Raw genomic sequence first — 27,783 nt, 5'->3', positions numbered from 1 at the left:
TTGAAGCAGGGGTGAGACTTGAGAGTAAGCCAGCCCTGGGGCTCCACAGGGGCACCAGGGTCCCTCCTAGAGGGAACAACCAATGGCAGCCATGACCCATCCCTCAGGTCCCTTGGCTCTGTCTCTGTAGCTGTCCACCCCCATTCTGGAGAAAAGATCCCTGAGGTAGGAGTTCCCATTGGTCTCGACCTGGCTAGGGCTCCTGCCCCATGAGTTATTCATCTGTGATAACCGTTACTGACTACCAACTATGTGCCAGTTATCATTCTAAGCACTTTACATGGGTCAATCCTCACAACAAACATAGAAAGCAGATCTTAAAATGAAGCCATATTACAGAAGAGGAAACTGGCACAGAGAGGTTAAGTAACTTGCTTAGGGTCACACAGCAGGGAAGGTAGAGAAGCTAGGATTTGAATCGAGATTGTCTGGCTCTAGAGCCCATGTTCTTGGGAATTTAGCTCAGTTGCCTGCTGCTCTGAGAGAGTCGGGGTGAATGGGGGGCGATGATGACTGTGCTAGGGGAGTGAGGTTGAGTATTGAGTAGTAGGTGGCCTGGCCTGGCTGATGAGGCAAGAAGAGACCTCAGGACTACAATGTCCCTCCCTTGCATCTGAGGCTGGTCTTAGCTGGGGGTTCCTGAGGTCATTGTGGGTTTCCTGGTACACCTTGGCCTTTTTGAGGACTCTGTGATGTCAGCAGGTTGTGGTCTAGACCTGGCTCCTCCAGGGCTACTGAGGGACTGGCAGTGAGGGGGGATAACCTGAGTATCTGTGACCAGCCGGCTAGGTGAGCCAGGCCAGATTCCACCCAGCTCTGGGGCTGCCCTCAAGGTTACAGGCCCCTGGTCAACAAGAGCTACAGAGCAGGGGTTGGGTGGGGGTGGGGCGTCCTGGCAGATGTGATTTTGGATCTCGGCTCTGGATGAAGTGGATCTTCTCTTTTTTTATTTTTTAAAGAGAGAAATCTACTTTTTAAAAAGTTTTTAAAAAGATTTTATTTATTTATTTTTAGAGTGAGGGGAAGGGAGGAGAAAGAGGGAGAGAAACATCAATGTGTGGTTGCCTCTTGCATACCCCTTACCAGGGACCTGGCCCCAAACCCAGGCATGTGCCCTGACTGGGAATCCAGCCGGTGACGCTTTGGTTTGCAGGCTGGCTCTCAATCCCCTGAGCCACACCAGCCAGGGCTGGATGAAGTGGCTCTTAACAAGTGGACGTGGACACCATGACAGAGAAAGAGGTCATGGCTGTGATCAGGACTTGGAGGCCCACAGGCTGTGATGGGCGATCGTAGCAGCCTCAGATCAGCCAGGCCAGTGGTTGCCAGTCACCTGCACTGTGTGTTCACAGATCCGTGTGTCTCATTCTAGACAGGGTGATGGTGCAGAGGTGGGTCTTGGAGGCCTCAAATTCTAGAAGAAATCTGGCCTTCTCTGGTGCAAAGGGGAGACACTAAGCATTGTTTGGCAGCCATACCACTGAGCTAAGGCAGGTAACACTCTTAGAACAGTGTCTGGCTCATAGCAAGCATTAATACATGTTAATATCCAGAGTATTATTGTTATTAGTAGCAGTATTACTGAACCAACAGTCTGGGCCAGTGCATTTTAGAGAACACATGGGTAACTGTGAGTCCTACCCAGAGGTGACAACCACTGGACCATTGGCATTAGATCCTTGAGTCATTGTCTGTGGTCTCTGAAGCCCAGCCCAGGACTCAGTAGACCAGTAAGGGCTTGTGAGGTCAGGCTACGGGAGGGATGCTAGATGGGGCAGGAGAGGCTCGAAGCAGGGAGCCCAGAGAGGAGGCCAGGTGGTGAAGCAGAGGATTGTTGGGCCCATTCATGGGCCCGTGGGAGGTGGGGCATGTCATGGCTGACCCCCAGGTGTCTGGCCTAGGTAGTGCTATGGCACCACTCAGGTAATGGGACCAGGTGGTGGAGCAGTGGACTCGGAATCCAGGTGGCTGGCTCACTTAGGGATGAGAGAGTCTGTCGGATTAAGCCACCAGGAGGTGGTTGGTTTCAGAGAGTGTTGGAGGTGAGGACATTGAGTTGGGGAGGGGTGAGAACTCTTATAAGAACTCTTGTTTAAGAGATTATTTATTTACTTTTTAGAGGAGGAGAAGGGAGGGAGAAAGACAGGTAGAGAAACATCAGTGTGTGATAGATACATCCATCAGCTGCCTCTTGCACGCTGGCAGCTGGGGACCTGGCCCACAACCCAGGCATGTGCCCTGACTGGGAATCGAACCAGCGACCTTTCGGTTCACGGGCCATCACTCAATCCACTGAGTCACACCAGCCAGGGCTCTTGTAAGAACTTTAGCTGTGAAGGGGGAGAGGGGAGAAGCGGTTGGCAGAGGAGACAAGTCAGGATTGCTTTCACCACCAGGGTGAGAGAGGCGTGAGCACTTCTGTAGGCTGATGAGCAGGACACAACAGTGAGGGAGAGGCTGAGAGGACAGGCTCAAGCCAGGGGGAGGCCCAGGGCCAGATTCCTGGGAGCCAGGAGGGACTGCCAGCCTAGAGCGGACAGTTAGCCTTAGATAAGAGGCGAGACCCTCAGGGGCTCAGCAGGAGTGTAACAGGGATCAATGAATGAGACAATTCAGATGTTCTTGCTGTTCCAGAATGTTTTCTGGGCCCAGGGAGGAGGACCCTGTGGGCAGAGGGCTATTCTGGCTGTGGAGTTGGGGTGACGGCCTGGAGATTCCTGGAGTGGGACCTGTGGCCATAGGGTGGCTGGGGGCTTCATGTGGGCTGGGAGCCCCATCTCGCCTGCCCCTGGCTGGTGGGGTTGGTGGAGTGAGCTTGGCCTGAGTGGTAGGAGGCTCCTCTTAGGCGTGAGGCCCATCCTGTGATCCACCAAACCTCAGCCTCCAGGAAAGAGGCTAAAAATAAGGCTGTGGTGAAGAAGGGCGGGGGATGTGGGGACCCAAGCTAGGCTGGAGCCCAGAGGAAAGTCTGAGACAACAGGCCGGGCTGCTGTGACACACGCTTCCCGTGCCAGTGGCCAGTGGGACCTCATCCACTTGTGGCCAGGGCCCCTTCCAGGCCTGTGAGAGGGAAAACAACCCAGTGAGGCTCAGGCAGGGCCTGCATAGGCCCTGTTTCCTAGGAAGGTTCTCTCTGGCCTTCTGCCTGGAGCGCAGGCCTTGCACCTATGCCTGGGCTCTGCGGGGTGTGGGGGTATCCAGTGCTTCCTGTGTCTTGAGGTCTAGACTGCCTGGGAGCTGCCAGGGACCCGGGGTGCCATCTGGATGTGGAGAAAGGTCCCTGCCCCCTACCAGGAGCTCTGTGCAGTAGAGGAGGTCAGGGAGGCTGCCTGGAGGCAGAGGCAACCATTGGGCCTTGAAGTCATGGGAGGGGACTGCATCCAGGCAGGTGGCTAGAATGTGCCTTGGGAGGAAGTGAGTGTTTTATCTGTTGGGCACACAGGCCCTCTTCATGGCGACCAGTGGGCCTGCAGCGAGTCTGGATCCCTGCCCTCCGTTTGGCAGGGGATGAGCACCCACTGTTCAGGGGCTCAGGGGCGCAGGGGGAGTTTTGTCCTCCCACCACTTCCCAACCCCACCCATCCTTACCCAGGACCTAAACAGTCCCTGTTCTGGGTTCTGGAGACCCAGACTTGCCATGGCTCCAGCCCGCAAGGGGCTCCAGGTGGGTCAGGGAGGAGGCGGACACTCCTGCATTCGTCTGTGCATCCGTTCCACGCACAGTCACTGTGGGTGGGATGTGTGCTGGGCCCCGGGCTGGGGGGCGAGAGCCAACCCCACAGAAGCAGTGTGGCAGAAGAACTAGCTTCGGTTCTGGCAGGAGACCGGTTTCCGATCTCACCTCTGACACCATTCCCCTTCTCAGAGCCTCAGTTTCCCCAGATGTAAAATGGGGATAATCATTGTAGTTAGTAGCATAGGCAGCAAGGCGACGATAATCATAGATATGAGCATGGGTAGAAATACCACCTGAAGGGCCTCACACGGTACCTGGAACTTAGCAGGAACCAATAACTGGCTCTTAGCTCCTGGCTACAAGGGGTCCAAGGAGCTCATATCCAGGCCCTTATGTGTCTTCCCTGTAGGGCTAACTAATCCTGGTGTGACAAATGCTAAAACAAGGATGAACAGGGGCAACTAGCTTATTGAAGTTGGTGGGAGGGGGAGAAATCAGGGAAGACTTCCCAGAAGAGGAGGCACCTGAACTAGTCTTGAATGAGTGGTAGGAATTAGCAAAGCCAACATAGTTGTGCCAGGGTAGAAGAGGAAGCATGAGTAAATGGGGGGGGGCATGAGTAGTTTTAGGTGGTTGGAGTATGGGGTGGAGGGATGGTGTCCTGAGGTGTGAGCTGGAGGACAGGGTGGGCAGGGCTGGCAGGGCTGAACCTGCAGCTGGTGGCCTGGTGAAGGGGCTGTGTCCTCCTGAAGCTCTGGGGAGTCACAGTTGGTAGTGACTTTGTGAGGGATGTGATCAAACCCACACATCAGGAGGGGAACAGGTCCTGGCTCCGGAGTGGAAGTGGACTGTAGGGCCGGAGGTGAGTGTGGTCAGTTCCCTGAGATCAGGCCCAACAGTGCCACCTGGAGCCCTGATGGAACTCTGGGCCTCTGAGGCCAAGTCGGGGCACCTTCGAGGTCCCACTCAGTGGTTCTGTGTTCCACAGGCCCAGGCCTGGCCTTTGGCTTCTGCTTTGAAGGCAAGGCCACAGCCCGCCCTGGTTATTAAATCATTAACTGGGCCTCACACGGCCTCTTCATTACGGGTAATTACGGTAAATCCACTGCGGACATTAAAAAGGAGGAGGACATAAACAAGCAGCTTTTCTCGGCTTTAGGCTGCTCAGTCGGCAGCTGGGTGGACCCACACCCCAGGAAACTGCCCAGCCTTGGGTCGTGGGAGGGACAGTGACCTCCACTCGCCCCACTTACACCCCCTGCCACCAGGTGGGACTCTCATACAGTGCTTGGGGATCCCACTTTCACGTGGTAGAACTTTGAGCATGTGGCTTAACTTCCTGTGCCTCAGTTTCTTCATCTGTCCAGTGGGGTAATAGTACCATAATAGGGTTGTGTGCGAATTAAACTAGCAAAGCTCTTAATGCTCAATAATTTGAACCATCATTTCAAGTGCTGACATCATTTTCTTCATGCACATCATCTTCATCATGAAAAACCTGGGAATCCCCGGAAGGCAGGGTCCAGTCCCTTCCTCTGTCCGCTGCACGGGGAGCTCACAAGGCCCAGTCTCCTCCTCCTTTCTCCCCTCCCTTCTCAGTGCAGGTGTGTGGTGGTCAGGAGAGGCCGGCCTGTGGCCCAGCTTCCTGGTGTCCTTAGAGATAAGCTGAGGTTTGGGGGGGGCGTGCTGTGGGCCCTCGGGGCTGGGGTTGTGCTAACTCAGTCAGGGCCCTGGTTGAGTACTGTGAGAGGGGAGTGGGGGCCCAGGAGCTTGCTGGCCCCCCTGCAGCCATGGCTCAGTCTCTTCACAGCTGGGGGTAGTTTCTGATTGCCCTTCCAGCCCCTCCCCCAGAATGCCCTAAAGGGAGAGAGAGGTGGCTGGGACTTGGGAAAAGGAATCTCCTCCCCCTAGAAAAAGCAAGCCTGGAGCCCCACCTGCTTCCTTCTGCATCGGGTAATTGGGGGTCCTGGTTACAATCCTAAGGACAACTGGCTGGTTGTGTGCATGTGTGCTCACATGCTTGTGTGCATGTGCTGGTGAGCAGGTGTGAGCATTGCCTTCGAGCCCCCCCAGCGCCGTCCCAGCCAGACAGCTTCCCTCACAGCTCTCAGTGGCTGCCCACCTGCTCTCTGGGCTGCAGGCTCAGTGCCCGTTCCTCACTCAGTCTAGGCTTGCACACAGGTGGGCAGATAGGAAGCTTGGCTGCCTCACTGGGCTGAGTGACCACAGGGGAGCCTGGGCTATGCCTCAGGCCCCTGCAGTGGCTGAGGGAGCACAGGAGGCACAGTGGGACAGGACGGAGCTTGGCCTCCGAGGTCCTCAGTGGCCTTGTTAACCTGGGCAGGGTGGAGCTGTGCAGATGAGGTCAGGCTGAGTCCTGCAATGTGGAAAGAGGGCTGGGTTGGGAGTAGGGGTCACCTCTGTGGGGTCGGGGGGTAGGGGTACCAGGCATCAGACATCTCCAGTAAGCACCATCTGTCTTCCCCTCCAGGTGTCCTTCTGGATATCCAGCAGCACTTTGGGGTCAAGGACCGAAGTGCCGGATTGCTGCAGTCAGGTGAGGCCCATGACCCCTGGCCAGGTCTTAGTCCCCTCCTTCCTGGTGGGTCCTTCTCTGCTGGCCCTGACTGGTTGGTGAGAAGGTGGGCTTTGTGTACAAACCCCACTGTTGCCACTCACAAGGCAGCCCTTCTCCAGCCTCTGCTTCTTGCAAAAGAAAACAAATCACACTTGCCCTGCGAGGCTGTGGGAGATGCATCAGAGTACAGGCCAAGAGCCCAGGTCCCTGGAGGTGACTCCTGGGGCCTCATGGGGACCCGGGGATCCAGGTTTCATCCAGAGGCTGGCAAAGGGGGCTCCTCAGGTCAATAAGTTGGACACTGTCAACAGAACCTTGGCAACCCTGTGTCCATTTCCTGCCCCACCCCAGTTCCTTCCTCTGCCACCAACCTGGGAGTCATCTCTTAGGTGTCAAGTCAGGAAACCCCCTGGGCAGCCCAGAGTCGTTCCCAGACTCAGGGCGGGACCCAAGTCCTGTGCCTGGGGTTCTCGGCCTCCATCTCCCTGGGGGCTGCCCCTGCATTCTGATGACACTTGGGGTGGGGAGTCAGGGTCCAAGCCCCCTGGGCCAGGGCAGTTGGCAGGTCATTAAGCAATTATTCCAGCCTGTCTGCCCTTCTGGCTAGGGTCCCTGTCTCCTTTGTTCTGCCCTGCCCACTCCATGGCCCTGGGGGGTCTGAGCCCCTGGCTCCCTGGCCCACTCACTCATTGTGGCCATGCTGGCCGGCTCCTCAGCAGGCCCCTTCGACCAGGGCAGAGACTCCCAGCCTCTCTGTGTGGCTAGGCGCAGACTCCCCTTGGCCCTGGTTCCCCTGGGTGCAGGAGTTCAGCTGAGTGTGAGGCCCAGTCAGGGGGACAGGAGGAAGTCCTCAGTTTACATTCCAGTCTGGGGACCCTTCCCCTGCCTGGGCTCCCTGGGAGGGAGGGGTGGTGGGAGCCAGCCCTCTCCGGGAACCTGCCCGACCTGTCTAGGTGGCATTCCAGTGTGAACAATGCCAGGCCTCCACGATGAGCTCACAGAGCCAGGCCCCCTACGCTCACACCCCAGATAGGGCCTTGGGGCTCAGAGAGAGGGGTGTGATGATCACTGGCATGTGAGGGTTGACAGAACTAGGACCAGGGCAAGGCACTGTGGTCCAGCCCCTCCTAAGGGTGACCATGTGCCTGCCGCTGCAGACATCGCCTCCACCCAGGATGTGAGCCCAAACCCTCCCCTGGCCCCTGCCCCTTGCCCCCTTGCTGGGTATCCCTGGCTAGGCCAGAGCAAGTCGGCCTGCCCTAGGGCCTGGGACAGGCCTCTCCAGCCTCCTGGGCTCTGCACTTACAGAGGGGAAGAGAGTTCAAGCTAGGTGGGAGCAGGGGAGGGGGCAGGAGAGAGCCTAGCCACCCAGACCCCACCCCTGCCCCTGAGTCACGGGACCTGCTGAGCCTCATCCTCTCCTGGTCTTGGCTTTGCTGACTGATGGACAACAAGGCTCTGCCCCAGTCTCTGCCATTCAGCCGCTGGTGAGTGAGGTCAGGGCCCGCGCAGCCACCCAGGGAGCAGGTGGGAGGTGGTAGCGCTGCCGCAGTTTTGTCCCAGGATGCCTTGCTGGCTGAGAGAGAGAAGGAATGGCAGTCACTACGATCCCTGGCAAGATGGCCAGAGGTGGACAAATACTCCATAGGCATCATCTTGTCGATTATTCCTCCTCTAAGCTTCACTCTCTAGATGAAAGGACAGAGGTTAGGGGAGGGGAAATGACTTGCTTGAAGTATCATGGTGAGAGAGTAGCAGGCCTGGAACTGGAGCTCCTCATGTGCTGTCCTCTTGGCTTGGGGAGGGAGCCCAGGTGGCCACTAGATTGGTGAGTCGTGTCCCAGGTGTCTGAGGGCCTGGCATCTTGGTATTCTCAGGGTGGGTGCCTCTGGGCCATGATGAGGGTCCCAGAATCCTCAGAGGCCCCCCAGTCTTACCCCCGACACTCACCCTCCCACCTACCTCCAGCATAGCTGGGATGGCTCCCCAGAATGTCCTCACCCTTTTGGCCATATGAGCCAAGAAGCCAGGTGAGCTAGACCAGGATGTGACCCACTGGGCACCCAGGCAAATCACCTAGTTGGCCCCGGCCCCAGGCACCTGCCTCCTTCCCAAGCCCTGATAAGGTCAGAGTTAGGTGGAGGGCGCCAGCCAGGTGTTGGTGCTTGCCTGGATCAAAGGGCCAGGGCTGAGAGCCTGGTTGTCTGCTTACTTGTGGGCAGCAGGGGCTGCTGGGCCGGGAGGCAGGGCGGGAGGTGGCTGAGGGTTAGGCCTGGGCCTGCCCCTGCTGTTTCCCCTGGGACCAGAGCATGAGCGCTGGCTTGGGAAGAGCTTACTTTCTGTAGCCGTTGCAGACTGCTGCTAGCTCCCAGCTGACCCCTGAGTCTCCTGAAGCAGCCATAGCTCTGCCTTGGTAAAAGCCCACAGCAGAATTATAGCTGTTGGTGCTCCCTGTTTTGGGAAATCAGGAGCCCCCACAACCCACACTTAAAGGGGCAGCTGCCTCTGACGCTCCTGCAGGGCAAGCCCTGCGCTGGGCTCTGCCACAGACTCAGTCAGTTCCTGCACTCAGGTAGATTCCCTGTGTTGATGGGAGCAGAAAACGTACCAGTCTCCACCCTGGCACGTGGGCGGGGGGGGGGGGGGGGGCTGTGGGAGCCCCAGGGGAAACTGTGAGTGCGCATCATGCTCTGCCTCCTGGCAGGCGGAGGAGATTTCCTCCAGGAGGGGCCGCTGGAGTGGGGCTTTGGAGGATGCGTTAGAATTTATTCCGGGGAAAGCACTTACAGTCAGTTTGTCAGATGGAGTAGATGTCAGAAGCCCTCCTTTCCCCTCTACGCTGGATAAAATATGCCAAGAAACGTTTGAATTAACATAGCTGATCTTGAAAGCTAAAGCTGGCAGGGAAACTTCCAGGGGCCAGCAGCGAAGAGTCGAGCTCAGAAACAGGAGTGGGAGCTGGCACTGAAGAGGAACAACGCAGAGTGTTCGGGGACCAGTATATGTCTTAGAAGCTTGTTACAGTACTCTTAATGTAAACGTTTTTCATGACGAACATTTTAAATATACACAAAATGTAGATAGAACAGTCCAGTGAACCTCCCTATAGCCATCACCCCGACGCATCAGGTCTCACCAGTCGGACCCATTTTCGAGGCTCGGGGGTTTCTTTGTTCCAAGGACTGGGCGGTGCAGTTTTGGGGTCTAGTGTGGCCTTGCATGACTTGGTTTCCACTCAGAGCCCATGGCAAGCGCCCTGATTTCAGTCTGTGCCCCCAGGCCCATGGGTAGTGTTCCCATCTGTGAAAGAACATCTCATCCCGGCTCTGGCTGTGTGCGGAGAGCCTAGTCCAGCCCTGCTTTGTGCAGTTCTGAGACTCCCACTCCCTTTCCTGGGTAGACCTGATGTTTCCAGGAAACCCAACAGAGGCAAATCCAAAACTGCACCTCAGGAAAGCCTTAATGGTCCGGACCTAGCATGGGACCCAGAGGGCAATTCCCGCGGAAGACAAACTCATTCAAAGTGGATAGAACTAGCAAGGAAGCCCACCTTTGTGGGAGGGAGTCAACTGGCCCAGAAAACAGGAAAACCGCCCCCGAAGAACAACAGGACTCCTGAGAGCCTTTCACCTCGGTGTTCTGAATGGCCGGAGCTCTACAGGAAAGAGCAGAATGTATGAGACAGGAGCAGTGCCTTTTTAACAATGAATAGGGAGATGTCTAAAAGACCTAAATCGTAAATTCTACTAGTGAAAAATATATGCATTAAAATGAAAAAGTATAAAAAATTGGAGTTAGACCACACCCAGATAGTCTACACCCAGCTGAGGAAAAAATCGGCACGTTACCCATCTGAGGAATCAGCAAACTAGAGCTCAGGGGAAGGGGAGGGAGAAGGAAGGCGGTGATCCTGCCCGGCTCTGGTGGCGGTGGCCCTTCAGCCCCGGCTGCAGCATGGGGAGAATGGGAGGAGGAGGCTGGATAGTGGTAGAAAGCATATGGATTTCGTCTTGGGGCAATGGGGAGCCAGAGAAGGTTTCAGAGTGGGGCAGGTCCCTGTAAGGTGTGTGCATCAGGACTCCCTCTGGGTGCAGTGTGGGAATGGCTGGAAGGCAGTTCAGGGCTGGGGAGCGTGGGGTCATGAGGAAGTGCCAGGATCCGGGGTGGGGGTGGGGGTAATGGGGGCTGAAGACGAGCCAGGTCAGACTGAAACCAGACAGCGCTTCTGCTTCAGGGCCCAGTCTCCTTCTGGCCTTGCTCCCCTCCCCACGTCTGCCAACCTAGTAACATCCTCTGTTTGGGTTCTGAAGACAAAGCTGGGCAGCCCCTGTGGCTATTCCCACAGGGCCCTCCTGAGGCCTGAGGGGCCAACCTGGGGCTCATACCCTGAGCAGGCTGTAAAGGAGCAGTGGTTCCTGCAGGAAGTCTGGGCATAGTGGCTTTCAGGCACCAATGGAGCTGGGCTGGCCTGGGCCCTCCCCGTTTTTTTGGCTGGCCTGGGCTGCCATCTTCCACATCCAGTGGGCAGGGAGGGCACTCAGGCAGAGCCTGACCCGTGCCCACCGCGTGCCTGCCCACAGGATGCGGAGGCTGACAGATCAGTTCCAAATCACACAGGTCAGCCAGATCTGGTCTTTGTAAAAATAGTCCTGGTTCAGTCCAGGCCAAGGTGGGGGCTGGATGTGGGCTCCAAGGCCACAGTGTGGGGGCCTGGGGCTCCCCCAGCTCAGACCTCACTCACTCCTACTCCAGGACACCTTCTGGGGTCTAACAGGACCGCATGTGCACTGAGGGTGGCACAACAGCCCCTCGGCGGGGGTCCTGGGGCTGCCTGCCCGTGCAGAGTCCTTAGTGAGGGCTGTTCTGAGTGCCTCAGAGCTGGCTCCTCTGTGGGCCCACAAGGGAGAGGGCCTTCAGCCAGCACCTGAGCCCTTGCAGTGCTGTGAGAGGTGGACAGCCCTGACGCATGTTGTCTAGGCCGTCTTCCTGATGACTCTCATCAGCCCCGGGAAGAGGGGACATGGCCCACCTCACTAGAAAGGAGTGAAGCTCAGCCCAGGTTCTCAGGGGGAGCTAAAGGCCCTGACTTCTCCGCCCTGCCATCGGGCTCTGCCCCACCCCCACCCCACCCCCTGGCTCCCTGCCGGCCACTCCATTGTCCCAGACCTGTGGGCTCAGCACATGTGAGCTGAGTGAGGGCTTCCCCACACCCAGGCCACAGGATGTCCTCACGCTGGAGCTGCTGGGAAAGCCACCCCACGGACAGCAGAGGTGGGGCCTCCAGGCTGCCCAGAAAGCTCTCCTCAAACAAACAAAGCCTGTGTGGTGGGGGGTGGGTACGCAGGGAAGCTTCTAGCCCTGTTGGTCTTTATTTTCAGCAGAGCTGCCTGCTGGCCAGATTGGCCTCCGCGCCCCTGTCAGGGGCAGGTTCACATGTTCCTGCCTTTGAATGTGCTGTTCCTTCTGCCAGCAACATTTTCCTCCTGTTCCTGCCGTGATGGTGTTCAGCCCCCTCCATGGGCCTGCGACCCCCCTGAGGACCAGCAGAGTCCTCTCTCGCATGCCCCAAGCAGAGCAGAGGGGAGGTCTGCAAAGAAGGTCGTGGCTCCCACTTCACAGCTGAGGCCACTGGTAGGTGCGGGAACTTGCTGAAGATGATATGTTGAACCCCCTGACCCTGGACTCCCTTGTTCCCCAGGAAGGCACAGAGGGATAAGGGAGTCCAGGGTCAGGAGGGTCATCATATCATCTTGGGCAAGTTCCCCTAATTATTAGTGTCCTCAGCTGTAAAATGGGACAGACATGGCAGAGCTCAGGGTGGCGCCTGGTGACCCTCAGCAGGCTGTACCTAGGGGTGAGGACAGGGGGCGCCTGCTCTGAGAGGAGCCCACCTGCAGTCCAGGGTGCTCCTGCCCACCTAGAATAGCAGGCAGAGAGCCGGGCAGAGAAGCAGGGGCTGCCTCCCTGCTCCGCTGTGGGCAGGCGCTGTGGGCATGAACCAGGAGGGTCAGGGTCTGGCCAAGGCGGACTCACCTCCCTCAGCCCCTTTCCACCCACCCTGTGGGGGCTTTTCCAGAGCATCTGGAGCCTGCCGTGGTTCTCCACTGCCCTCTAACTAAATGCCAAGCCTGGCCCTAGTGTTTAGCGCCCAACCTCCCTCCACAGCCTCATCTCCCACTGCTCCCTCCACAGCTTCCTCATGCTGCAGCCTGAACTCTTCTCTTGCTGTCCCCAACACACCCTGTACGTTCTCTGACCTTGGGAACATCGGGGGGGACCACCCCCTTCCCGGCTTGGCAGTCTGTAGTGTGATTTAGAGCAAAGCCTCTGGGGTCAGACAAATTGGGGTTTAAATTCTGGCCCAGTCACACTCTAGTGGTGTGATGTCACTGCTTTCAGCCCCTGTTGTCCCCTCTGTAAGATGAAGGTAACAGAGAGAATCAGATGAGGTCACCTGTGTGTGCTTATGGCCAGGCCACATCCTTGGCCCTTGCCTGTAATAAATATCCCATACATGATAACCGAGGTTATTATTGACAATAAGCATTGTTCTCCTTAACCATTACACAGTATTGCTTATAAGATTTGTAATTTATATTTCAGTATATGTTCTTGATTTAAATTTACTGATTTTTAGAGAGACAAGAAGCGAGAGGAAGAGAAGCAGCGCCAGCTTGTTGCCCCATTGTATGGACAGACCACATTTTGCTTATTGATTCATTTGTTGATAGACACTTTGGCTGTTTCCACCTTTTGGCTAGGTGTGGGTAACGGTGCTATGGATAGCGGTGTGCGAGTAACTAGTTGAGTCCTTCTTTCTTTCTTTAAAACATTTTTTTAAAATTGACTTTAGAGAGAGAGGAAGGAGGAGAGAGAGACAGAGAGAAACATGAATTTGTTGTTCCACTCATTACGCACTTCCTGTACGTGCCCTGACTGGGGATCGAACCTGTAACGTCGGTGTATTGGGTGAGGTTCTATCTGGCTAGGGCTACTCTTGATTTTAATTATTTTCATCATGGTAAATTCCTATGCATCTTTCAATGCCCAGCTCTGAAATCACCACCTCCATGAAGCCTCCCTTCATGATCCACTGGTAGGAGTTGGCCTTCCTTGCTGGTTCCCTGGCATTTTAGCCCTTCGAGCTGGTACACGTTCCACTGTGCCGCTCTGATGCTCCCCACCGAGCTCCCTCCTCCCCCTGACGTGTGTCTGTCCTAATGAGACCGAAATCTCTTTCCTGCTCAAATCCTGGTCTGATCTCAGGCAGGCCCAGCAGGAAAAATTCTTTTTCTAGATATGAGGAAATGATTTCTGCCTTGATTAATCTACACAAGGGCCCAGTGTTGACTGAGGCCGACCCACCCTGGGCAGGGTGTGGCCCTAAGCACCTTACACGCTACGTCATCTATTGCTAAGAACAACTGGAGAGCTGCTATTTTTATCTTCATTCTACAGATGAGGAAGTTGGCTTGCTGGGAATGGCTCAGACCTGCTCGGAGAGTCAATTGTTAGATTTTCAGGAATTATGTGAGCTGGTTGTTAAACACAACCATTATTAAAAACTAAATTATGTAAATGTAGGGTTAAACAACTTATATTAAAAACAAAGGTAATGAATACAATTCATCACTCCCTAATTATTTTACTAGGTTTCACTCTCTGTGTTCCTGAGGTTATGCACTTCTACTATATCTGTCTGGTAGGAATACTGCGGACACAGCGCTGTGTGGGACATTGATGCCACCTTGGTGGCTTGAAATCAGCCAGGGCAAGAGTATTTACACCGCGAAAACTGGCAAACACCACACGTCTGGAGAGGCAGTGGTCCAATGTTTCTTAGTGCACCACTGACAGACGCAGAGAGGCTGTGACCGCTCAGGGTGACCCAGCTGGGAAGGAGCAGAGCCCAGGCGGTGTGTCGTGGGTGCCCACGTTTGTGCACTTGTGTGCTGATTCTGCCCATGGTCCCAGTTGCACACCTACCCACACTCACTGTTCTCACTGAGGTAAGGGAGACGGTCACACTCTTCCAGCCCACCCTCCGTCTCCTAGTGCACCTCCTGCCCTCCTGCCTCCCTGGGGACTTAGGTTTGTGCCAGAGCAGCCCAGCCCATGTGCACATTCAGCCTGGCGGTCAGAGGCCAGTCACTGGCCACCTTGTCTGCCCACTCCCAGCCTTTGTCTGGCCATCTGCCTATCAGCTGTGGGGCTGCCTTGCAGGGGGAAGAATGGGAGGCTGCTTTGCCTGTGACCCAGGCCTTCCCTTGCTTGCTGCCCTCTTTATCCCACCTGGGACCTCCAAGGCTCCTCCTACCACTGGCAGTGACATCCCTTCAGAGTCCCCTGAGGCTGCCCTTCTCCTGTGCTGCAAGAACAAAACCAGGTCAGGTCATTCCTCTGCTCAGCATCCCCCACTGTCTTCCTTTCTCACCTGCAGAAGCCGGAGCATCACAATGGGCCATGAGGCCTACCCCATCTGGTCGCTTGCCCCCTGGCTTCTCCTCAAATATGCTAAGCACACTCCTGCTCCAGGGCCTTTGTACTTGCTATTCTTGCCCCAATATTTACATGATTGGTTTCCTCACCTCCTCCATGTCTTTGCTGAAATGTCACTTTCTCTGACCCTTCTATTTAAAATTATAGCATCTGTTTTACATTTTTCCTATCTCCTGTTTCCGTCCTTTGCCCTTCTTAGCACTTGTTACTGTGTGGCATACTACAGTTTTTATTTGTCTGTTTCTCCTCGGTAGCATGAAAGCGCCAAGAGGGCAGGGATGTTTTAAAATTGTATTTTATTGATTATGCTGTTACTATTGTCCTGATTTTTCCTTCTTTGTCCCCGCTCCAGCCAGCGCCCCCCACTTCCTCAGACAATCCCCCCACCATGGTCATGATGATGGGTCATGCCTGGGAGTGACTTTTCATCCCCGTGGCTGTTCTGTAACTAGCTGTTTGTACTTCCTAATCCCCTCATCTCTTCACCCATTCTCTGCACACCCCCCGTCCCATCTGGCAACCGTCAAAACACTCTCTGTATCCATGATTCTGTCTCTGTTCTTGTATGCTTAGTTTGTTTTTTAGATTCAATTGTTGATAGATTGGTATTTATTGCCATTTTATTGTTCATAGTTTTGATCTTCTTTTTCTTAAATAAGTCCCTTTAACATTTCATGTAATAATGGTTTGGTGGTGATGAACTTTAGTTTTTGCTTATCTGGGAAACGCTTTACCTGCCCTTCAGTTCTAAATGGTAGCTTTGCTGGGTAGAGCAGTCTTGGCTGTAAGTATCTGCTTTTCATGGCTTTGAATATTTCTTGTCAATCCCTTCTGGTCTGAAAAGTTTCTTTGGAGAAATTATTTGACGGTCTTATGGGAACTCCCCTGTAGGTAATTAACTTCTTTTCTCCTGATGCTTTTAAGATTCTCTCTTTATCTTTAACCTTTACATTTTAATGATGATGTGCCTTGGAGTGGGCCTCTTTGCATCCATCTTGTTTGGGACTCTCTGTGCTTCCTGGACTTGCATGTCTATTTCCTTCACCAAACTAGGGAAGTTTTCTTTCATTGTTTCAAACAGATTTCCAATTTCTTGCTCTTTTTCTTCTCCTTCTGGGACCCCTGTAATGCAAATGCTGGACCTCTTGAAATTGTCCCAGAGGCTGCTTATACTATCCTCATTTTCCTGGATTTTTTTCTTTTTATTGTTCTGTGTGATTGTTTTTTTCTTCCTTATGTTCCGAGTCATTGATTTGATTCTTGGCTTCATCCACTCTACTGTTGTTTCTCTATAAATGTTCTTTATTTCAATCAGTGTGTCCTTCATTTCTGACTGGATCTTTTTCATGCTGCTGAGGTCCTCACTAAGTTCCCTGACCATCCTTATAACCAGTGTTTTGAACTCTGCATCTGATAGATTACTTATCTCTATTTAGTTTAGCTCTTTTTCTGGAGTTTTGGTCTGTTCTTTCATTTGGGCCTTGTGTCTTTGTCTCCTCATTTTGGCAGCCTTCCTGCGTTTGTTTCTATGTATTAGTTAGGGCTGCTTTGACTCCATGTCTTGGTAGTGTGGCCTAATGTAGTAGGTGTCCTCTAGGGTCCAGTGGCACAGCCTCCCCTATCACCCTACCTGGGTACTTGAGGTGCTCCCTTTGTGTGGGCTGAGTACACCCTCCTCTTGTAGTTGAGCCTTGGTTGCTGTTAGCAGGTCAACGGGAGGGATTTACCCAGGCCAGTCAGCTGCAAGGACTGGCTGTGACCACTGACCACCACCCTCCACCCTCCATGGAGGATCAACTGTGCAGGGGCAGGGTGGTGGTGCTCCCAGGTCTGTAGCTGTCCACTGGGTGCTCAGGCTGTGGGGTTCCCCAGGTGGTGCAGGCTAAGGTCAGTCTCCACCTGTGTTTTGCCCAGGACTGCCCTGCCTGAGCTATAAAGCAATCTGAGATGGCTACTATGTGTGCTGGGCTCGGAGATTCCCAAGTGAAGCCAAGCTGTGAATCTAGGCTGCCTGCTGCTAGTGCTGGGCCTGGGGCTCATTGAGGCCAGCTGTTGCTTGTTTGATAGGATTTAGGAAGTTGTGGAGCATGAGCCAAGACCAGCCATTCATATGGAAAAGCTGCTTGGGTGGGCCCGTAGGTCAGGTAGGGTGGAGTCTCTGGCGATCTCCAAGGCAGGTCAAACCACGTTAGCCTGGTTGATGGACTCTCAAATATGGCACCAGCTTGCTGGCCCCATTTGGATGGATGTGGTTTCTTTAAGTCCGTAGTTGTCAGGCTTCTATTCAACTTAATTTCTGACAGTTCGAAGTGATGGTTGTTCTATATTTTAGTTGTAATTTTGATGTGGTTGTGCGAAGAGGCGAGCCATGCCTGCCTATGTTGCCATCTTGACCAGAAGCCAGGAATTTTTGTCTATTTTGTTGAATAAATGGATGGGTGGTTGGATGGATGGATGGATAGATGGATGAATGAGTGAATGAATGAAGGAAGGAGGGAACAAATGAACAAAATGTTTCCAAATGTCAAGAAAGCCTTTGAGGCACTGAGAGGGGGGTGGCAGTGTGATGTGTTAGGTGTGAGGCCTGGAGATCCAGGCCCAGCTCTGCCCTGATTTGCTGTGTGACCTTGGATAGCTCCCTTCCCCTCTTTCCCAAGTCTAATGAGGAAAGCAGTGAGGCCAAGTATAAGGAACACTGGCTCTGGAGTCAGACAGGCAAAGCTCAAATCCCCACTGGGCCATTTCACTGCTGGTGGGGCCTTGGGCAGTCACTTCTCCCTGAGCTTGTCTCCCTATCTGCGAGGTGGGATGGGGTGGGAGGATACACGAGATGCTTTGTACTGAGCCCCAGCACAGCTCCTGGCATATAGAAACTCTTCAGTGAGTAAATCTTTACTGTTTTAAAACAGTAAGGGGCTCCCTACAACTGGACAGATGGTGGGCCCGCACTAAAGAGGATGGTGTGGAAGCATCACATGACCCCAGCCTGCCTGCCCTGGGCCCAGGCCTGGCAGAGGGTGTGTCCTCATTATCACAAACCTTCATCATTTACATTTGCATCCTCAGTAGGGTGGCTTCCTCAGTCCCTGGAGCAGGCCAAGCTTTGTCTTCTGGGCTCTCGGCCTTAAGCCGTGGTGGTGTGGGCAGGTGGGCTCAGCCACAGGGACCCTGCACCACCCCTCACACTCTCCTCCGCCTGCAGTGTTCATCTGCAGCTTCATGGTGGCTGCCCCCGTCTTTGGCTACCTGGGCGACCGCTTCAACAGGAAGGTAATCCTCAGCTGCGGCATTTTCTTCTGGTCGGCAGTCACGTTCTCCAGCTCCTTCATCTCCCAGCAGGTGAGGCCTGTCCAGACTTCCTGGCCGGCAGCCCAGTGTCCCATCTGTTCCTCCAGTGGGTGGCCAGTCGGATTGACCAGCCCCTTTGCTTGAACCCCAGATGACTACCTTCCAAGGACAGGGGTCTTTAGGGACTTTTATAAACTGGCCCTGCAAATAGAGCCTTCTCCACGCGGGCCTGAACTGAGGGACCTGCACCCCAGGGTGGCCCCCCTGACTCTTTCTAAGCTGCCTCTAATGTGGGGGAGGATGTACGGAGCGGGGGAACTAGTCAGGCCTAGGGGTCAGGACCCTCTGGTTCTAATCCTGGCTTTGCCGTCATCTTGCTGTGTGACCGTAGGGGAGCCACTCCCCTTGTCCGGGCCTTCCACAGTTCGCTCTTCGTTTGACAACCTGCCAACTACGGCAGTCACAGTTGTAGGGAGGCAGACATCTCTTCAACATAAGGAAGATGTTTCTTACTCTGCTCTCACAGTTCTGGGTTTGATTATCCCAACTCTGTTGCCCACTCAGCCCTGTGATCTGGAGAAACTTACTTAACCTCTCTGAGCCTCAGTTTCTGCATCTTTAAAGTGGGGATAATCCTTCTCAGTGTAAAGACTTATTGTGAGAAATAACTGCGCTAATGACTGTCCAGGCCCTGGAACATGGCAGGTGTTCAGCAAATCATTATTACTATTCTCTCTTCCAAAAAGGAGATATGTTGCTTTGAGAGGTAGTGAGTTCCCCATCACTAGGGATGTTCAAGCAAAGGAAGGACAATCACATGATGATTACTATAGAGGGAGATAGAGGAAGAAGGGGAAAGTACCAGGATCTGTCCTCAAGGAGTTTTCAGCCTGGGGGACAAAAGAGGAGACCCTGGCTCTGTCCTTGGGAGCAGCCAGGCTGGGGATGGGAAGATGTGACAGGAGTCCTCAATGCAGAGAGAGCAGTCTTTTAAAACCCATGGGTCAGGGAAGGCTTCCTGGAGGAGGTGGCATTTGACCTGGGTAAGCAGGACAGGGAGATCAGGTGAAGAGAGCATGGGCAGAGGGAGCAAACTCATGGATGCAGAAATGGTGGAGTGTGTTCAAAATCGAGGACAGTGTTTTGGCTGGAAAGGAAGGCAGGGACCCAGTCACAGAGAGCCTCAAAGAGCAGGTTGCAGGGTCTGGGCTTCCTCCTGAGGGAAGTGCAGGAACCTGGGAGAGTGTGAAGAAGGGAATAGCTGAGTCAGGTTTACACTGATCGAGAGGAGGTTAGAGGCGAACGCAGAGAGAATCAGCAGGTTTGGGGTTTCAACTTTGCTTCATGGGGCAGCTTCCGAGGAGGGTCAGGCTCTGGGAAGCTCTAAAGCCTGGAGCATCAGCCCGACACCCACAGTAAAAAATGGGGCCTGGACCAGAAGCCTCTAGGGCCCCTCTAGGCCTTGTCTTGCCCCTGGCCAGGCCCCTGGTCTCCTGATCCTTGGTGCTTCTTCTGGGATTGACCAGTGAGTCCAGGACCATGATGCTAGTGCTGAGTCCCACTCTGGGTGTGTAGGCGGGAGGGAGGGGTAGGGAGAGAAGATGAGCAGAGGCAGAGAGAGAAACAGATCACCCCAATTGATCTGTAAATTCATTGCAACCACAATCCGAGTCCCATAGGAGTTTTTGGTGGACCTTGGCAATGTGGTCCTGAAGTTAATTTGGCAGAGAAAATGCCTAGGAACAGCCAAGAGCATTGTGAAAACTAAGAGTGAAAGGGGACTTGCCCCATCAGTTCTTCCAGTATGGCCGTTCTCACTAACACAGCAGTGGGACAGATCAGTGAGACGTAGGCCTCCTTCCCAGGGAACTGAGTGTAGGACGAAAGTTGCATCTCACGTGGTTTTGGGAGAATCGACTGTCCACCTGGAGGAAAAATAAAGTTGAGTCTGTATTTCAAACCACATGTCAAAATAAATTCCATATAGGTCAAAATACAGTAAAAAGCAAACAATAAAAACCTAGAACTATAAAGCAGTAAGAAAAAGACTAATAACCCAGTAGAAAAATGGGCAAAGGACAGTGACAGGCAATTCCAGGAGAAGATACCCCATGGGCAATAAGAGAAGGAAGAAACAGTACTCTCTGGACTAATCAGGGAAACGCAAATTAAAACAACAATGTGATACCATTTCACACCCATCAGATTGGCAACAATTAAAAAGGCTGGCAACCCCAAGTGTTATTAAAGCTGCCGGGAGGAGTGTAAATTGATACTCTTGGAGGGAATTTGCAAAATTCTAACTGTGTGCATCCTACAGCCCAGCCGCCTTCTACTTTTCAGCTAGATGCCCAAGACAGAAACTCCAGCTGGTGGATGCAAGGTTGCATGCAAGGGTATTTGTTACAGTCTTGAAATAGAAAAGAGGGAAACGGCCGAGAGGAACATGGCTGAGGGAAGCAAACAGATAAAATGGGGTGTCTTCATCCTATGAGACTCCTGATCACACACAAAAGCGTGAACTAGATCCAAGTACAAGATAAGAACGGGAGGAACAGCAAGTTGTGGGACAAGATGGACTTGGCCTTTATGGTCAGCACGTGGATGCGCAAAAACAAATGCCCAAGCTAGCGCGTGCTCGGGGGAGGAGGGGCCGCAGGGTCCCTGGTCAGAGCGGCCTGGTCTGCCTGCTCTTGTGCCAAGGAGAATGGCTGAGGATGCCCCTCCCAGTCTCTTGCTCTCTCTCTAAAATGTAACAAACATAAAATATTAGAGAATAGTTTAATCATTTTGTGATGGAATAGGCCCTCCTGAACAAGATGGGAAATCCAGAAGCCATTAAGGGAAAATTAACAGAATGGGCCTCCTCAAATTAAACAACACAAAAAAAATGGAAAGAAAGATGATGGAAAATATTTGTGACATACCTAATAAAGGATCAATAGCCGTGATATATAAAAAGCTATTAGCAATAAAGGCAAGAAAGACAATCCAACAGAAAAATAGGCAAAGGCTGTAGGCGATGATCCCCAGGAAAAGGAGCGGGGCAAGGGACTAGAGAGAGACTCAGAGATGGACTGAGTGAACGAGAGGCACCGAGATGGCCGAGCAGGGCCAGGGAAGAGCTGGGAAGAGGGAGAGAGGGAAGCAGAGAGCCCAGAGGAGGGCTGGATGTGGGCGATGCTGGCCGGATGGGTGGTCAGGGTGTGGCTGGGGAAAGATGACCAGGCTGGGTTCTCAGGCCCTGGGCATCTGGGGGGACAGAGGGGACGGGTCCACATCAAAGGCACAGCACCACTGGCAGCTGGCATGGCCCCACCCTTCCCAGCTCAGCGGGGCTTTGCTCTTTGATGTGTGTGTGGGGGGAGGGGCACCGAGCCACTGGGCTGCCCTGGGCACTCCGCACTCACACTTGCTCCTCAGTGCCGCCAGGGTCAGCCCAGCTGCCCTGCCTGGGGGTGGGACACAGAGTCGAGGCTCCCAAGGTGGGGCCAGAACTCAGGGAGGAAGCCCCCCAACCGGAGGGGTGTGAAGGCACAGGCTCATGTCCTCCACACTCACAAGGCCTGAGGCGCCTGTCTAGACCAGACCTACAGTTCTCAACTTGGCGAAGTCAAGTCTCATCCCAGCACTCCAGGGCCAGGCGGACCCACTCTATGGAGGGGGAAACTGAGGCCCACAGTGGCCTGGGCGTGTAGTTGTTCCTGAGGCAGGGGTTAGGCTCCATCTTCCCCTCTAGATCCTGGACCCTGCCAGGGGATGGAGCAAAGTGGGGACCAAGGAGGAGCAGGCAGAGGAGGAGGACAGTGCCCCCAGCATTCTCTGCCCCTCTCCCACAGCACTTCTGGCTGCTGGTCCTGTCCCGGGGGCTGGTGGGCATCGGCGAGGCCAGCTACTCCACCATCGCACCCACCATCATTGGCGACCTCTTCACCAAGAACACACGCACGCTCGTGTTGTCTGTCTTCTACTTTGCTATCCCGCTGGGCAGGTGAGTGTCCGGGCAAGGTCCGCCAGAACTCCCGACCGCCCTCTTTCCTTGAGGCTTGGCCCTCTGTGACCTGACCATGTGGGTGGTCAGCCTTGGAGAAATGCTGGGCCTGCTCCCACCGGCTGGCTGGGTAGTTGGGGCAGGTGGGCAGGTGTTCCGCCTCATGGGCAGTGAGCACCCCCTGCCCGCCACCGCCACCACCACCTGTCCTCGAGACTGTGCCTGTCTTCTCTGCAGCGGCCTGGGCTACATCACTGGCTCCAGCGTGAAGCAGGCAGCTGGAGACTGGCACTGGGCCTTGCGGGTAAGGATGCCCCCAGACCAGTTTGTGCCCAAGGTTACCCAGAGATTCAGGGACAGAACCTGGGCTAGGATGTAGGCCTCAGCCTCCAGGTTTCCCACATTGTGGGCCTGCCCTCTTCTAGATTAGTCCACGTTATGGTGTGGGGGGGCCTAGGTGTGAGCAGACCCCGCCAGCCCCACCACCCCCAGGGGCCCCTGGCTGAGAGGACGAATTCTCCCACCATATCAGGAAATTCCAGGTCCACGATGGCACTTCCTGCTTCGAGCCCTGGCGCTGTGCTGGCGTGAGGCTGAGACAAGACCTCTGTGTAGGGGGGCCTCCCGGGGTCTGCAGCCACTTCCTGTCCCCGGTGAGGATGCAGGGCAAGCATGCCAAGGCCTCGGGACAGTGCAATCAGAGGAAACAGAGTTCCCCAGTCTCGCGGAGGAGAGGAAGCTTAAGACAAAGTGTTTTTTCCTCAAAAGCAGGAAGGAAGCAGCCTCCGTGGAATTTCTAAATGGGGATGGGAGTAAATGGAGAGGAACACCCCATTCCATTGGCTCCCAGGCCTGGTGGGGGTGGGAGCAGGTTTCCCTGTCTCATCAGCCAGTGAAGGAACTGACATCTTGGAATCCAGGCTGCCAGGATGTCCCCCTGTCTGGAGAGAGGGCTGGGGCCTGGTTGTTCTGTCTCTGACACTGGGCAGGACACAGGGAAGACCCAAAGGGGGCCCTGAGCCTCTTCACCTGGGGCCCGCATGGGCCTGTCCCAAGTGAAAACCTACCTGATCTGTTTGCTGATGCTTCACGCCCAGCCAGTCCCTTCCCAGTGCACCCCCGCTCCCCGCGCCTTCCCCCAGCGAGGATCTGCCCTGGGAAACTTTCCCAGACCCAGGGGCTTGGGCAGGGCTGATATCTGGCTCCCTGTCCACAGGAGCTCTCTCCTCTCCCACGCACCATTCCATATGTCTGTCCAATATCTATCTATCTTCCTTTCTTTCCATATACTCACCATCCATCCTTCTATCCTTCCATCCACCTGTCCATCTCTCGGTCCATCTATTCAGCCATCTGTCTTCCCTCCTCCATCCATCTGACTGCCCACCCCTCCCTTCTTTCTTCAGGCCCCCCTCCCCTCTTGCCCCTGTGGTGGACACTGCAGCTGGAGCCCCTAAGCCCTTTTAGCTGACTTCATTCCCAGTGGCTTTGCTCAGCAGTCCAATCAGGAAGGCTGGACAGATATGAGCCCAGAGGAGGCACCCAGAGCCCAGGGAAGGTGTGACTTGCCTGCACTCCCCACCCAGTATGACAGGAACAAAGCTGACTCGGCCCGGTGTCCTGATTTGGTGCTCCGTGCCCCATCAGGTGTCCCCCATCGTGGGCATGATCACAGGAACACTCATCCTCGTCCTGGTCCCGGCCACTAAGAGAGGCCATGCCGACCAGCTCGGGGGGCAGCTCAAGTCGCGGACCTCGTGGCTCCGAGACATGAAGGCCCTGATCCGCAAGTGAGTGCTGCCGGGAGGGGGCTGGTGGGAGGGGTGGGGTGCCAAGATGAGAAGGCGTGCTTCGCAGGGCGGCCCACCCAGCACCCCTGCCCAGACGCCCTGCTGTCTCTGCTGCCCACAGTGCTGGGAGTGACATTTTGGCCGCTAGTGTTTATTATTCTGCAGCCATAGCTCTCCCACCCAGAACCTGTAAGGGAAGACATTACGGGCCTTCTGACCCCTGGGAAGGAGCAGGAGAGGGAAGGCTGCCGCCCGGGCCAGCTGTAGGGGGCCTGGCCCCACTCAGTGTCGCTGCCCCGACCTCTTCCCCAGCCGCAGCTACGTCTTCTCCTCCCTGGCCACGTCAGCTGTGTCCTTCGCCACAGGGGCCCTGGGCATGTGGATCCCGCTCTATCTGTACCGTGCCCAAGTCGTGCAGAAGACGGCAGAGACGTGCAGCAGCCCGCCCTGTGGGGCCAAGGACAGGTGGGGCAGGGCCGGGCAAGGGTGGTGGGCAGCAGGGTGACGAGGGACAATGGGCAGTGGCACCAGTCCTCTGCCCCAGCGTTGTTCTTCCTGTCAGCCCACACTGAACCGTCCTCTGTCCCCACAGCCTCATCTTTGGGGCGATCACCTGCTTTACGGGCTTCCTGGGTGTGGTGACGGGGGCAGGAGCCACGCGCTGGTGCCGCCTTCGGACCCAGCGAGCAGACCCGCTGGTGTGTGCTGTGGGCATGCTGGGCTCTGCCATCTTTATCTGCCTCATCTTCGTGGCCGCCAAGAGCAGCATCGTGGGGGCCTATGTGAGTGCAGTGTGGGGCGCAAGGGAGGTGGAGGGTGGCCCAGCGGGGGATACAGTCTGACTTAAGGGGCCCTCCGTCCCCACGGGGAGGCTCCTATCTGCCTGCCCTGCTCTGTCCAGGCCCTGTCCAGGGCTCTGATGCCCTTCGGGGCTGTGGGCCTGGCTTGATAAGCCACAAATTCCTTGTGAGCCTGACTGCCGGGAGATGCAGGCCCAGGGGGAGGGGTGGGAGGCTTCTCTGCCAGCAGGCGGGGGCAGGGAGCAACCTGAGGCCACTGGTGGGTGAGTGCCTCCTGACGGCTGTTCTGGTCTCTCCTGGGCAGATCTGCATCTTTGTCGGGGAGACGCTGCTGTTTTCTAACTGGGCCATCACTGCAGACATCCTCATGGTGAGGCAGGCTGAGGTCGCCTCCGCTGACCAGGCCTTTGGACCTCTCAGGGCAGCTGGGGATGGGGAAGGAAGGGGAGGAAGAGCTGGCAGGGCTTGGTAGGGTTAGGGGGCGGCAGGCTGAGAAGCTGAGCCAGGAGGCGGGGAGGGGATCAGGGCTGATGGGGTCTGCATGGGGCAGGCCCTGAGATCAGAGGGCCCAGCAGGAGCGGGTGTGGAGACTGGGTGTGTGTGTTGGGGGGAGTCTGCAGGCTCAGGTTTGTGGCTGGGAGGCTGGCAGTGCCAGGCTGGCACCGAAGGGATGCTGCCTGCCAGCGCTCCTCCCCCAGGGTCTGCACTGCCATCTGCCCAGCTCAGCCCGGGGCCCAGAAGCGTCTGCCCGAGTGCCCGCGGCTGTGGCCAGTGGACAGAGGCCTTCTTCACAGGGCCAACAATGGGCTCCAGAGCAGCCGGCCAGGGACAAAGGGCTGTCTGAGCTCGGCAGGGGTTTGCGTCCCTGGGCGGGTGCAGTGCAGCCTGGGAGGAGCTGGGAGGGGGCTGCGGACCTGGTGACTTGCAGCAGTCTGGAGGGTGGTGAGGGTTGGGGGTGGAGTGACACCAGGTCCTGTCCTCTGGGCCCCTCCAAGCCAGTGTCAGGAGAGGACTGGGAGGAGGGAGTTCAGGGACCAGCAGGGCGGGGGTGGGGGCAAGGTCTGGGAGCTGCGGAGATGGCCCTGGGGGCAGGAGGCTGAAGGGCTCCTCATGGGCCACCCTCAGGACACTCAGGGTTTGGGGCCACAATGTGGGGCAGCCCAGGAGATCAGAGTCCGCCGGGCACTGGGGCCTCTGCCCGCTGTGCCCCTCCAGGAAGGCTGCCTTGCCTCACCAGTGTCCCTGCCTAACGGCTTCACCTGGGACGGTCGCTCTCTTGCCCACACCAGTCCATGGGCTGGAGAAGGTGCAAGTGGGGACGGGGGAGGTCTGATTCAGCTCTGTGCCTCAATGTGGAGCCAGGCAGGGTGGCAGGGGTGGGTCAGGGTGTCACTGCACATGCCTGGAGTGAAGAAGTAGGGATCTGTTTGCATCAAGTGCCCTCGGTGCTGGACAGCACCCCCATCCCTGCCTCTGCCCCAGCGGCAGCTCCAGCTGCTGACAGGGTTTGGGTCCCAGGGAAACCGTGTCCCATTTGTCTCAGCCACGTGACTGTTGCTGGAAATGGGGCCATATCATCCCATCGGATCCAGGTTTCCTCTCCGCCCCCTGTGATGGGGTGCCCGGGGGGCCGGGCTGCTCTCACATACTGTCCGATGGCTGGCACCCTAACTGGCTGAGGCAGCTGGAGCCCGGGGGCAGGGGCCTCCGGGGGTGCCCACTGTGCACGCTGCTGCTGGCCCTGCCCAGCTTTGGAGCTGTGCCCCCTGTGGTTAGGGCCTGCTGGGTCTGAGAAGGGTTCCTGGGGCCCAGCGGCTCCCGGCATTTGGTCCCGGGGGTGCCCATGGGTGAAAGCGGAGGCTCTCCAGACGGTCCCGCTCCCCACTCCCTTGTAGGCCAACCTCACGGAGGGGACCAAGATGGATCTTTAACTGGTGGGGAGGTGAGGGCCAAAGGCTGAGAGGTCAGGGCTCTGGGCCCAGGGCTGCCTGACTCTGTGTGTAATCTGTGTCTCTCTGGGCCTCAGTTTCCCACAACCACCGCCACAGTTGGCTCTCCTCCAAGTGCCCAGTGCAGAATCTAAGGCAGCCTGGTCTCATGGGCAGAAGTGATCTGGTGGCGTGAGGGCTTCTGAAGTGTCCTGACCCCAGGGACGAGGCCAGGTGGGTGGGCCTGGTTCCTCTGGCCTCTGACCTGCCACCTCTTCCATAGTGTGTGGTCATCCCCACGAGACGGGCCACCGCCATGGCCCTGCAGAGCTTCACCTCTCACCTGCTGGGGGATGCTGGAAGCCCCTACCTCATCGGCTTTGTGAGTTCCCCGGGGCAGAAGTGGCCATGGTGGGTGACGGGCTTCAGGTGGTGGGCCTGCCCTGACGCCCCCCCCACAATCCTCGCAGATCTCCGACCTGATTCGCCAAAGCACCAAGGACTCCCCGCTCTGGGAGTTCTTGAGTCTGGGCTATGCCCTCATGCTCTGCCCCTTCGTCGTGGTCCTGGGCGGCATGTTCTTCCTAGCCACTGCTCTCTTCTTCCTCAGTGACCGAGCCAAGGCCGAGCAGCAGTGAGTGGGGTAGGGTGGGCCTATTGCCTGTGCTGCCATGACCCTGCCTGGTGGCGGGAGGGGAACGCGGGTGGGTCACCTGGCCCCTGGGGTGCTGGCCCAGCTCCCAAGCCTCCCTGTCCTCACCATGCGGCCTGCAGCTCACAGGCCTCCACCCCTCCTGGAGTGGGTTTGGGAGCTGGGGGAGCCCAGGGCAGCCGGGAGTGTTCCTGGTGGTTCTAGACGTGGGTTTCTCTGGAGCAATGCTGTTCAGAGCTGGGACCCCTCTATTCTGTTCCTCTCATTTTCTGACTTCTCTTCTTTACTCTTCTCTCTCTTTCCTCTCCCCACCCCTGGGCTCTCCCACCTCCCCCTGGGGCTGACGAGGTCCCTGCCCAGCACGTCCGGTCAACCGGCCCCCGTGATGCGATGTGCCAGAGCAGCGCCCGGGCTCGGCCCCCGCTGATCCGCCGCCTTGACCCCTGCCCGTCTCTCCCCCAGGGCGAACGAGCTGGCAATGCCGCCCACATCCATGAAGGTCTGAGGTGGTGAGTGCAGGCTGGTGGGGGATGGTGTGTGTGGGGGGGCTGCAGGGGGGCCCTTGTGGGAGGGGAAGGCTG

The 27,783-nt window shown here is 56.1% G+C and overlaps 1 protein-coding gene across 6 annotated transcripts in view; it reads left to right on the top strand.

Moving 5' to 3' along the window:
* Positions 1 to 27,783, top strand: part of SPNS2 (SPNS lysolipid transporter 2, sphingosine-1-phosphate) — a 37,612-nt gene that overhangs the window by 7,861 nt on the left and 1,968 nt on the right. The window contains exons 2-12 of one of the 6 annotated variants that reach the window (XR_008425096.1): positions 6,168 to 6,233; positions 17,956 to 18,092; positions 21,881 to 22,032; positions 22,270 to 22,336; positions 23,680 to 23,822; positions 24,135 to 24,287; positions 24,415 to 24,604; positions 24,927 to 24,992; positions 26,834 to 26,932; positions 27,021 to 27,184; positions 27,551 to 27,711. Coding sequence is in view for 5 of the 6 variants with exons in the window: in XM_053910691.1 (XP_053766666.1) it covers positions 6,168 to 6,233; positions 17,956 to 18,092; positions 21,881 to 22,032; positions 22,270 to 22,336; positions 23,680 to 23,822; positions 24,135 to 24,287; positions 24,415 to 24,604; positions 24,927 to 24,992; positions 26,834 to 26,932; positions 27,021 to 27,185; positions 27,521 to 27,711 (1,429 nt within the window). In the remaining variant the exon portion in view is untranslated. Of the gene's footprint in view, positions 1 to 6,167; positions 6,234 to 17,955; positions 18,093 to 21,880; positions 22,033 to 22,269; positions 22,337 to 23,679; positions 23,823 to 24,134; positions 24,288 to 24,414; positions 24,605 to 24,926; positions 24,993 to 26,833; positions 26,933 to 27,020; positions 27,194 to 27,520; positions 27,712 to 27,783 lie in introns of those variants that run through there. The other 5 variants (XM_053910691.1, XM_053910694.1, XM_053910695.1 and 2 more) reach the window with 5 other exon arrangements.

The sequence above is a fragment of the Desmodus rotundus genome, chromosome 9 (genome assembly GCF_022682495.2).
Source record: "Desmodus rotundus isolate HL8 chromosome 9, HLdesRot8A.1, whole genome shotgun sequence".
NCBI classification, from domain to species: Eukaryota; Metazoa; Chordata; class Mammalia; order Chiroptera; family Phyllostomidae; genus Desmodus; species Desmodus rotundus.
This window is presented reverse-complemented; position numbering and strand designations above follow the sequence as displayed.